This window comes from Vigna radiata, unplaced genomic scaffold, assembly GCF_000741045.1.
Source record: "Vigna radiata var. radiata cultivar VC1973A unplaced genomic scaffold, Vradiata_ver6 scaffold_7, whole genome shotgun sequence".
Classification (NCBI taxonomy): domain Eukaryota; kingdom Viridiplantae; phylum Streptophyta; class Magnoliopsida; order Fabales; family Fabaceae; genus Vigna; species Vigna radiata.
The window spans coordinates 1766105-1779195 of record NW_014543262.1 but is presented as its reverse complement, the minus strand read 5'-3'; the positions used below and the strand labels follow the sequence as shown (position 1 = coordinate 1779195).

Below are 13091 nucleotides of genomic sequence, written 5' to 3'. Positions count from 1 at the left end.
GAATCAATATTGAGCCACAAAATTAACTAAGAATATTGATACATGAATAACTAAAATAAGGTAAATGCACTTATAAAAAATATAGAATCAACGTTTATTAATAAAATATGTAATAATACAAAATAGTCTATGTGTTTTTTATCATGTTTTCACATTATTGTATATATAAATAAAAAGGAATCTTATTTTTTGTGATTACATTTGATTTTCAGTTTTATCCTTTAAAAAAAATTAAACTAAAATTATTATTTATTAATATTATTCTTTAAGAAATCGTTTCTGATCTATAATTATACTTAAAATGATATACCTTTATCTTTTGTTTTTCGAATTTTACCCTCTTAATTATTATTTTTCAAATTTAAATAATATTTAGAGGTTTCCGATGGTGTCCGTATTTGATTTCCGATTTGACCTTTTAAACAAAAGAAATTAAATTTAAATTATTGTTTTATTAATTCTATTCTTTAACTAACCGTTTCTTTAAATTTAAGCATTATTTTTATTTAACAGTTTTTTTAAAACTTAATCATTTTTTAATTATAAAACTACCTTCAAAATAAATAGAAAGTTATAAGAATTATTTACATTGAATTTTATAGTAGCAATACTAATAATAATAATAATTTTATTTTTTATTATGATAAAAAAAAGTGAACACATGTGTGTATTCACACGTATGTTTTCACTAATATATCGAAAGAGAATGTATCTTTTTGTGTTCATATTTTTTTTTTCAATTTTATCATTTAAATAAAAGTTTTTCCTTTAAATAAAATTGTTACATATTTTTAAATTATATTGATATCAAACATTTCATAATTAAAAAAAGCCTTTAAAAATATAGAGATTCAACTTTCATAATTGTTATCATATCTATACTTTCTATACTTTGATTTTTTTTTTTTTATAAATAAATTCCAAATAGTTAAAAATTACAATATAAAGTAATCATAGATATAAATATATTGTAAATATAGAACCCTCTAATCTAACCATGAAAAACCTTCAAAAGTGATATCATATATATTTGTTAATTCCTAACAAACTCAAAATGTGTTATACTTAATTTTGTTGAAGTTAAAGTTTTTGTTTTAAATGGATTAATTCTACCTTGTGAAGATTCACTCCTCTCTTACTTGCTAACTTGAAAAAGATTCTTTGACCAAAAAAATCAAACATTGTTTTGACATTGATGGTAGAAAAAATTATAAAAAAGTGAAGTTATGCATTTGAATTTGTAAAGAAAAGAGTAAAGGATAGTTGTAATTTAGTGTAAAAATTAATGTCCTTGATATCTAGAAGGAGTTCATGATTTAACCAACAGTTATTTGACTGTGATAGATATGAATAAAAAAATAATATCCCCATCTTTAAAAGTTGTCATTATTATTAGAAGGTAATTTATGTAGGACTATAATAAATAGATTGAAGGATCCTATAAAGGTAATTTCCTCAACTCTTATATATAAATTAAGACCCTGTTTGTTTTATACTGGGAATCAATTTCACACACGCAGTCTACACATTCATAATCCCGCAACATATCACAATTGGACACACATTCCCATCACCAGCATGTTTGGTTTCGAGGTTAAACGCATGTTTGACGTGAATTTCTGCATATAAACAAACCTTATTAATTATATATAGCTTCTGTATTTAATTTTTTGACCAATTTAATACATATTCTTGCGTTACAAACGCGTGTACTAAGTCCAAATAAACGCTAGTTCAACCAGTCAAAATTAACTCTAAGCAATCAAACATTAAAAGAAATGGAATAAATATTATTTGTAGAATTAATTTTCCATAAAAAAACAAAAAATGAGTGCATTAAAGGAGTTCACTGTGTTCAGTATGATTTATTTATATATATATACACAGAGAGATATGTGTAATAGTATTATTATTTTACCTAGGTTTCAGGTTCGTGAATCATTTTGATATTTGTTGGTGTGTGCATTGGAATGGAAGATGAGAGGCAGAAAGAGGCAAAGAGTCCAAGGCATGGCTCTGAGAAGAGTGAAGCGGTTCGATCAAGGTGGACTCCCAAGCCGGAACAAATTCTCATACTGGAATCCATCTTCAACAGTGGCATGGTCAACCCTCCCAAAGATGAAACCGTCAGAATAAGGAAGCTGCTTGAGAAATTCGGTGCTGTGGGTGATGCCAACGTCTTCTACTGGTTCCAGAACCGCCGCTCCAGATCCCGCCGCCGCCAGCGCCAGATGATGCAGCAGGCAGCGGCCACCGCTGCTGTGGTTAACCAGCCGCAGCCTCAGCCACTGCCTCAGCCTCAGCCTCAGCCTCAGCCTCATGGTCTTGTTGCTGGTGGTGCAATTCAGCATGATCATCATCATAATCAGGTTAACCTTGTTGCAAGTGAAAGTGCTACTTCAAACATGGGTCTTGGTTCTTGTGTTTCTTATGATCTCCTAGGTGGTTCCTCTTCATCGTGTAGTGGTGGTGGACAACAAGACATGGGTGGTTTCTTTTCTGGTTCTTCTCCTCTAATGGGTTTTCCTGAAATAATTGATCACACCCCACCTTCTCCATCACTTTTGTTCCCTCCTTTTGATCCCAATTTGACCTTCCAGACTGGTAATTAAATTGCATGTTTATATATTATTACTCAATTTTTTTAGAGGTTTTTTTATATATATATGTATATATATTTCTTCACAGAAAATCTTGTTTGGATTAATTCTCATGCTTGTGTGTGTTTGTGACTCGGACTTTTTAGATTTTAAAAAATTACATTTTTTTTTCTTGGAGAATGTTAAATTCCATTAGGGATTTGTTTCCAGAAATTAACCCTTTTTTTTAAGTGTAACAGGAGGTTTAAAAGGGGTGCTGTGAAATGAAGTTATGATTAATTGAAGTGTTTATTACCTTAACAGTATATTTTAATGAGTTTTGTTATTAAAATTTCGTATTTTTCGGCTGACTGGTTTCGGGTGGGCTACAGAATAAAGTAGCAACCTTTTCCCTGATTTGACAGTTCTGTGTTTGAATTGCATGAAAGTTGTACTTTCCGGAAAAACATGAGGCTACTTTCCGGTTGCAGTTTCTGCTCCTTCCTTTTTATTCTCTCACTTCTTTTTCTGGTTTCTTCAAAACTTCTGTACAAAGATTTCCAAACCCTAGATTGTTGTTTTTTACCCTCATTTTCATGTTTTTCTTTTTGTTGTTTCTTTTTTCCTTTTCTGTAATTTGATTTCTTCTTCCCTGTATATGCATCTCTCACCCCATGTTACTAATTCAAAGGAATCTACTATGTTCATCATATTCATAACAAATACTATTTGTATTCACTCTTTTCAATGTATTTTTCTTTATTTTTTTCCTTTACATCATTTATATCATCTCATTTGTTTCTCTACTATTTCCGTGTGCATCAATTATCAAAATGATCACACACAAATAAATTTTTTCTTACTAGCAACATTGTAATAAGCCTAATCTTTTATATAATTTATAATATTGCGTTTTGACTTTTTTTTCCCACCTTAATTTTTATAGTTTGCCTAAAATTTGAGGAATGTATTCAGGTTCAAAGCGTTTTTGCTTAAATATTTGTAGGATCATCTTGCTTTGTTTTACCATCTGAAAATTAAAATTTCAAATCCTGATTAAACTTTATCAATGGTTGAGGTTCTAATATTGATAACTGTTGTTTTATTTTGTGGGGTAGGATATGGAGGCACTAATATCTCAGCATTCATCACAGTTTTCATCAATGGGATTGCAACAGAACTTCCAAAGGGACCAATAGACATGAAGACTGTATTTGGAGAAGATGTTATGCTAGTTCATTCATCTGGAATTCCAATTCTCCCCAATGATTTCGGATTCTTGATGCAGAACCTTCAGCATGGAGAAAGCTACTATCTGGTTCGCAGAATCTTCAAATCAATTGCTTCTTTTCCAAATCTTGTGTTGTCAATTTTAATTCTCCGATTTTCTTATATATATCCGAAATTCTGTTTTTCTTTTATTTATTATGCAAATTAAGTCATCAACTCTTATTTTCTACAGGTATCAAAGTCAATATAAATATGAAAGCATCAGCCATAGCAGCAACAGAAGCTTCCTTTTGGAATTTATCAGATTGGCCTTGGCTGCTCCTCTTGTTTCCTTTTAACTGTCGTAATTTTATATATGTTCTCAAATAAAAGACATAATCTATTGTGTGATTATAGTATTTAATATCTATATATGTACTTTAAAAAATATATATTATATATTTATATATACTGTACTTTCTTGGTTTTAGTATAAACATGCGTTTAGAAACCCTATTTATATTATCAACTTGTGTAACGCATATTTTGACTGGCCTTTAACAAGGGAGAGTTCTTGCAGACAAAGAAAAAAGTACTTTCGACTTTAAATAGAGTATGACGCGATTTATTACTTACGTTTCAGATTGGAGTAATCTGAAACACACGTGTTCGTTAATGCATCTTTCATGAATTTCTGAAAAAGTTATTTGGCATGCATCTGAATAAGTTTAGTGATTAAAATAATGAGTTTACATGACATATCTTCTTACAAGAAATTAATCAGAAGTTGATTCAAACCATTTTAAGTGCTGAGATGGGTTTTGTAAGAGGTGCTGATAAATATAATGATAAACAATGGAAGAAGAAATAATGAAGACCACATGGAATGTTACTTTTGATCCTTAAAATGGTGATATAAATAGAGACAAGGAAGTGGCGGTGGGGAATTAACAAACCAAAGTGAAACATTAGTACTCGGTTGGAAACATATCTAACTTTGTTTGACTTGTGTTGTCTATCTTTTTCCCATCTATTCCTTTCTTAAGGAGCAAAAGAGGGGAATTCAGATAATTGTTGACGATCACATAGACACAGCTACAAAGTCTATGTTCATTGAATTTCATTCGTGTTCAGTTTACAATGTTGTTTTCTTTTCATGCATACACCATTCACTGGTCATCAACACTCTGCCCTTTCTAGTGGAAAGTGATGAGACATAGTACTGCTCGATGCTTGTTTCATGCATACACCAATCACTTGGCTCGCTTCAAAAATTTTATATGTTACAAAATTTTGATGAATTCTTTTGAAAAAGAAAATCAAATAAATACAACAATAATAAGACAGTACACAATTTAAAATATTAAGATGATAAATTTATAAATATTTTCTTTTATAAAATATATAATTTTCTTCTATTCTTAATATACTACTTAAACCTACACTCTAATTTCGAATAAAACTAGATGAGATAGTTTATCAGAATTAACATGGTTAATTTTAAATTTTGTTTGTGGGTTAAACAGATAAATCTTTCAAATAGTTTATTAAGAGATATGATTTTATTATTCTGAACTGTCTTTCAAGAGTTGCTTTTGCTGTGCACGTGACTTTGGAAAATAAAAGGCACTAATTTATTAAGAGAGAATATTCTAACATTTTAAGGCCACTCCAAGTGTGTAAAGCCTTCTTTTATCATCTGCTACATTCAAAATAATTCAAAAGAAGTAATGAAGAATGTATTGACAGCCTTTTTTTTTTTTTATATCAAGTTAAAAAATAGTCTATCTTATGTTATTGCCTCCAATGATTTAGCATTTGTATAATAAAAAATATAACTATATTATCTATATAGACATTGAATCTTATATATATTTATCATTTACAGGGATTTCATAGGTATAAAAAATAGATTTTGCAATGTTTATACTGTATTACTTTAATGTTTTCCACTTAGGGTTCATACTAACTAAAAAACTGTTGTTAAAAGTATACAAGTCTAGCAGTCATTAACTATTCTATATAGGTGTCTCTTTTACTTAGGGTTACAGTGTCAAATAATCATGGTCTGATTTGTAACGTAGGCACAATTTTATGACTTTTGTCATGTGATTAGAAAAATTTCTTAAATATTATCTATTATAGTTATTTTAAATGATATTAGTGCTACTCAAAACATGTTGACGTTGTATATTCAAATTAGTTGTGCATTAGTATGCTTGTTAAACAACTTTTTTATTATATATCACTATAATTAATGTACCAAATAATGCATTAAATATTTCAACAAATATTCTCATTAGAAAAATGTTTTATAATCTTTTAAAATCCATATCAAAAGTTTTTACTTCATATAAAAAATCATCAGTAAAAAGTACAGGACTATTATATCTTTGAGTCCAAGTCTTATTAGGTTGATAACATATAAACTAACATTTTGTAAACTCTTATATTTACAATATACAAATGAAAAAATTAAGCTTAATTTTAATAGAAAGATTCTTTTATTATGAGATTTAAGCAAAGTTTTTTATTATTATTCTTGAATTTTCAATTTAAAATACTCAAATTATCTCTATATATATATATATACAGGGGTTTGCTAACTTACGTACGTCTGTTTTTCAGTTGGTATATATAGGGCTAGAGTAGAGATGACAGAAAAAATGTTGGAGTGAAAGAGATGAAAGAGAAAGGTTGAGAGGAACGAGAGAAGTGGATAAGGGATTGGGGGTTTCTTTTTTTTATTTTTTTAATTTTGAGAATGAAAATTATTAAAATACCCTTAACCTTAAAACTTAGAATTTATGATATAAGGGTATTTTTGTCTACTGAAATCTGATACACATTGCTAAAATGTACCAACTGAAAAACAGGCGTACGCAAGTTAGCAAACCCCATATATATATATATATATATATATATATATTTATTTATTTATTTATTTATTTATTTATTTTGTTATTTATTAATATATGAACCATACATTCATAAATGCAATGTTATTGCATTAATTTGTGAAAGTTAACAACAAATGCAGTTACTGGAACCGATATAGAGTCAATGAAACCGATATTTAAACTGCCAAAATCAGTTATAACTTTTTCAACTTAATTAATCATATGATTAGAAATAGTTTAATTGATTGTTTTGTGTATTATTCATAATTCTCATTTAAGTTTACAATTAAGAATATGATAATAGGTCAAACTTGCAAGTAGTGTTTACCAACTCCTTACTCCATCTAAAAGAGATTAGCTCATTACTAGTCTCACTAGTTGTTGGTTATCTATGAAAAACTATTCATAGATTTTTCTTATGCATACACTGCAAATATTTTTTATTATGACATTTGTAATTTCTACAACATTGACTAAAATGTTGTCCATTAATAATGTATACTTTTGATTCCCTTGAAGTAACCATGTAATTCTTCCATTGGCTCTTTAAATTGCTAGCTTAATTTCTTGGAACACGCTCTCAGTCACAAGTGATTGTTGTTATGTATGCTAAGTGCTAGAAGCTAATAATGACTCTTAAGTGAGGTATTATAAAAATATAGAAAATTGGTTAAGAGTAGAAGTACTAGTATAGCTTTGATTTAATATAAATATTTATTATTTGTGTTAAAATTCTTATAAATAAGATTGATTAATTTTTCATCTACATTTTAAAATAATCATTATCTCTCTAAAATACTTGTTCTTTACCTTCTTTGTTTTCTTTCTAAATTTATGAAAAAACTAGATGCTACAAACTACATTAGATGTTTCTTCCTAGATTTATGAAAGAACTAGATGTTACAAACTACATTATATGCTAATATTGATAAAGCAAGCTTTGGTGATAACAAAATTCATAATAAAATAAAAGACGAATGATTCAAATAGTTACGTCCTAGTTTAACTAAAGAAATAAGTATAATATAATATATAAATACTTGTTTAATGATTTGCCAAATATAAACTATGATTATATTATCTAATGTGTGTTCATGAGTTTCAAAACAAGCTTTATCAAAGGAAAAAGTAGTATAAGCGACGAAATATAAAGATTGGATGAAACAAGTATGAAAGTGAGGGGTAGACGAGCAAAATCAAAGATATATGACCAAATGAATCAGAACAAAGGGAATTTCATTAGATGAGTACATGCACTAGACAAGTGAAATCATTAGACAAATAAAGTCACTAAACAAGTCAAAGTTGATTAGGTAACTTGAATTGACCAGACGAGAGAAGACCGGACTATATGAATGTCAAACTTCTTCACTTATAATGGTGCTGCAATCCAACAACAACAAATACTTCAAATTGTGGCCACATTGAACTTTAATATGATAAGATATTGTCCGCTTTGAGCCAAGCTTTCATGGATTTGCTTTTAGTACTACTCCAAAAGATCTCTTATCAATGGAGGTATCTTATGTGTATATAAACACATATTCATCTTTTATTTTTTCAGATGTGAGACTTTGTTTGTACCCAACACATCAAAGTCTTGATCATAATGTGATGCACGTGACCAATACCCATTGAAGTGTCTGCATTGTCTTTCCAACAATAAGGCTAATTGTCACTTAATCAACTTTAATTTTTCTTCCATCATAGCATATTTCTTATTTGTTTCAGCTAAGCCCTCGAATGTTGTGTAAACTCTTTCATCAACAATAATTGCTTTATGGTATGCTCTAGTAGCTCCTAGAATGGTTTTTTCTTACTTCTTCCTAAAGTCTCTCTATCTCATGCAATTGTTCCTGTGTTGGAAGAGTTGCACAGGATAATGTTGAAGGTTGAGTGAGGAATGACATACCATGATGAATGTTGGTAGCCAAGTCACGAATGCCATAAACTCTACCTCTACACTTCCCTCTAGCAACATCTTTCCAACATTGAATCCTTGTTGTTGCTATAGATTCTGTCGAACTATACGATTCCTTATCCCACACACATTGCTGATATGTTTCCTATTTGATTATAATATTTGAAAAGTGTTAGAACTATATAGAAAAATTAAAAATAAGTTGAGTAATGAAATGGATAACATACATAGGTTTCTCGTGCACATGTGTCTTAACTGCATCCCTAATTGTCTAAGTGGTGATGAATAAGTTTGACATATTTATTGGTAAAACATGCCCATTTTACTTTAAATCATAGAATGAGAAGTAAAGAAGCAAGAAAATGATAAACTTGATGTGTTTGTGATATTTTTGCAAATATTTTCAAGGAAATTAGGAATATGGTACTGTTACAAAACAAGTCTAAATATTATCATTCCGATGCCCCTTCCATAAATTTTTTGTGCTGTTAATGTTTACTACTTGTGAAGTTGCCTAACCAACTTGCTAAATAAACAAATAAATTTAATAATACTGTTTAATTTATACTCACTTTCATTTCTATAAAATATCTTCACACAGACACTATTCAACACAATTTCCCATTTTCTTATGACATCGTATTTCAACATGATGTGCTATTCAATCCAGTTTCTATTGAATGTTTGTCTGAAGAAAGATGTTTTATACTAATGCTTTGTGTGTATAAATTAAGCTTGCATACTGTGTCACTCTATGTTTGGGTCATATTATATTTCACTGTCTTAGTGTGTTAATTCTTGTTCTTTACAGTTTTCCCTTAATTCAACAGTCCATGAAAGAAAATCGATACACAAGAATCAAAATATAATCAGAGTCACATGAATCAATTATACAACGCAAGAATGGCATAAAAATCACAATGTAATCATAGCCATAAAACAGAGCAGACATTGCAATGGTAGAAACCTCCCTACGCCTTGCAAATCAACGAAGAATGAAGCAGCAAACTAGCGAAGCAGCTGCTGCAAACAACGTTAGTGCGCCGAACACTGCACTTGGGAAGCTCAACCCAGCTGTGAAATCACCTTCAACAACATTGGGGCTGAACTAGGTTCGAATAGGGTTTTGGATAGAAGAATAAAGAGGTTGTGTCTAGGGCACAAGAGAGGGGAAATGAGTTGAAATTGTAAAATGTGTATGCGGAATACTAGAGCTGTCAAAATGGGTAACCTGGTCTCGATCCGGCCCGATCGGGTCCGACCGACCACGGGTTGGTCACTTACTGAGTCAATCCAACTCGACTCATTTATTAGCAAGCCGAAAAAATTCGAACCCAACCCAACCCACCACGGGTTGGTGGGTTAAACAGGTTGGCTCATTTGCTCACTTAACTTTTTTTCACCCTCTTCTTCTGAAAATCTTATAACATGTTAGTGTGATCGATCATATTGAAACCGTAACAATTGGACCAGTTGATAAAAAAGAAACTAAAAAAACTGAAGAATCTAAATTATTAAGTAGCATATGTTTATTTTGTATTTATTAATATAAAAGCACATTAAGAATCTTAGTTATCATAAGTAACATGTGCTTATTTTGAAATAATTAATATAAAAGAAACTGAAGAATCTTAATTACATAAAGGATGTTTTATATATAGGATATTTTATATGATTTTATATTGCTATGATTGTGTACATTAAACAATGAAAAGAGTGTTTGATGAAGTGGTTAAGTGATTGTAAAAATATTGTATATATTTTTCTGTGTTATTAATTATTAAAAGTTTTTTAAAAATATTGTATATATTGGATGTTTAAATATTGTAAAAATATTGTATATATAGGATGTTTAAATATTGTAAAAATATTGTATATATTTTTNATTGTATATATTTTTCAGTATTATTAATTATTAAAAGTATTGTAAAAATATTGTATATATAGGATGTTTAAATATTGTAAAAATATTGTATATATAGGATGTTTAAATATTGTAAAAATATTGTATATATAAGATGTTTAAATATTATAAAAATATTGTATATATAAGATGTTTAAATATTGTAAAAATATAGTATATGTTTAAATATTGTAAAAATATCGTACGCTTAAATATTGTAAAAATATTGTATATATAGAATTTTTAAATAAAATAAAAATATCGTATATGTTTTAATATTGTATATATAGGATGATTTATATGATTTTTCCATGTAAGGGTTTGATTTGCATAGGGGAAGTTAGGGTTTGATTTGTAGAGGGAAACTTTTGGAAAGATAACAACAAGAAATGCTCTATTGCTAAATAAAGGTTGCGTGTTTTAAATAATTAATTTTATTAATTTGATTTCATTAAAAAAATAGGATTTGAATAATTAATTTGATTTAATTAAAAAATAGATGGGTTTGTGAGCCAACCTGACCCATCACGGGTTCAACTCGTATGAGCCGGGTTCTTAGTGAGCCGGGTCAAAATTGGCTCGCATCAAAATTTTCGCATTAGAAACAATTTAATTGATTAAAAATTTAATTGAAGAAAAAGAATATATGAAGAATATATCTTGATTGAAGATTAAAAATATATAAGAATATTTGATATGATTTAAATCAATCGTGAGCAAGAAAATATTATGAACATTACAAATTACTTGAAGAATATCCTAAAGAATATATTCAAAACTACAACGGTATTAGAGCTGTCAAAATGGGTCACCCAGCTCGATCCGCCACGGGTTGGAAACTTAGATCTTGTTCACTTGAGTGGATTTGAGGGAGAGTAATTGAGTGGATTTGAAGATAACTTTTGTTGTTGTTTATTTGAATGAAATTGGAGGTAAACGAGAGTGGATTTGGAAGTAAAGTTTTTGAAAATTAGTGTAGGATTTAATTTATGTGACGGATTAAAAAAATTTACATCCAACCCAACCCGACTTGTTTATTAGCGAGTCAAAAAAATTTGAACCCGGTTCGACCCACCACGGGTTGGTGGGTAAATAGGTTGGCTCACTGGTTCACTTAATTACAATTTTTTTTAAATAAAAAAATTACAAACTTTCTATAATTCAAATCTAAACAAATTTCACTCCCAACGAGTGTTTAATTATTTTTGAAAATAAGGAACCTAAAATAATTTTTTCAAGAAAAAAATAATAAATAATTTTTTATAAAATTAAAATTAAATTTTAATAAAATAAAATTAGGTAGGTGGGTTGGTGGGCTAACCCGGCCCACCACGGGTTCAACCCACATGATCCAATTTTAAATGAGTCGAGTTGAAATCTGACCCGTATAAAAAAAATACAATTTTTTCACATCCAACCCAACTCGAACCAACAGATGCAGGACTTTGTATACAAACCACTTGGCCAACTAAAGTTTGTCGCTTGGTAGGAGACGTTTTCGTAACTCTCACTTGAGTCTCTTCGGCCTAGGGAACGTTCTAAGTGAACTCCTAGAGTCCGCCGCTCGGTGAGGAACGTTCTCCGTGAACTCTCACTTGAGTCTCTTCGACCTAGGAAATGTTCCAAGCGAACTCCTAGAGTCTGTCGCTCGATGAGGAACGTTCTCCGTGAACTCTCACTTGAATCTCTTCAACCTAGGGAACGTTCTAAGTGAACTCCTACAGTCCATCGCTCGGTGTAGAACGTTCTTCGTGAACTCTCACTCGAGTTTCTTCGACCTAAGGAACGTTCTAAGTGAAGTCCTAGAGTTTGCCTCTCGATGTAGAAAGGAATGAAGACTTAAAGCGCATAAAAAAAACTCCCTAATACCATGTGAACGACCTCTCTCAAACTCACAATAATCCATATGCACCTCTTCCAATAAAGATTTTGTTTGGGCTTGGGGGAAGGGACTTATGTATTGTATAGATACCTGTCAAGCCAATGGACTAAACAGACAAACAATTAACAACTCTTAACCGATCGGTTAAGATAGTTGTTGAGGTACACACAGTGTATATATATATATATAGGGGTTTGTTAACACGCGTACGCCTGTTTTTCAGTTGGTACGTTTTAACAATGTGTACCACATTATAGTAGACAAAAATACCCTTATTTATTATGGATTCTAAGTTTTAAGGTCAAGGATATTTAAATAATTTTCATTCTCAAAACTAAAAAAAAAAAAAAAACCCAAACCCTTACTCACCTCCCTCATTCCTCTCAATCCTTTCTCTTTCATCTCTCTCACTCCAACACATTTTCTCTGTCATCCCTATTGCCCCAATTGAAAAAAAAAATCACAAACCCTTGCCTAACCCTTGTCCTTTTCCCTTCCTTATGTTCCTTTTTTATCACTGAATCAACTTCTACAGGTGTTTAGAATAAACTTTAACCACTGTGCAAGATAAAAAACAATAAAATCATTTTTTACCTTTGAGATTTGGAAAGAGTAACGTAAAATGACAAAGTTTATATTCATTTTACACACATTAATAAATATAAAATGATTATAAAAGAGTAAACTTTTTCAATTT

The 13091-nt window shown here is 29.8% G+C and overlaps 1 protein-coding gene across 1 annotated transcript; it reads left to right on the top strand.

The window, feature by feature from the left end:
- The first annotated feature begins 1912 nt into the window (after positions 1 to 1912).
- On the top strand, positions 1913 to 4199 carry LOC106753723 (WUSCHEL-related homeobox 11). Its single transcript, XM_014635576.2, has 3 exons — positions 1913 to 2604; positions 3698 to 3897; positions 4042 to 4199. The coding sequence occupies exons 1-3, from the start codon at positions 1971 to 1973 to the stop codon at positions 4057 to 4059; spliced, it is 852 nt and encodes a 283-aa protein (XP_014491062.1). The 5' UTR covers positions 1913 to 1970; the 3' UTR covers positions 4060 to 4199.
- Positions 4200 to 13091: the final 8892 nt, after the last annotated feature.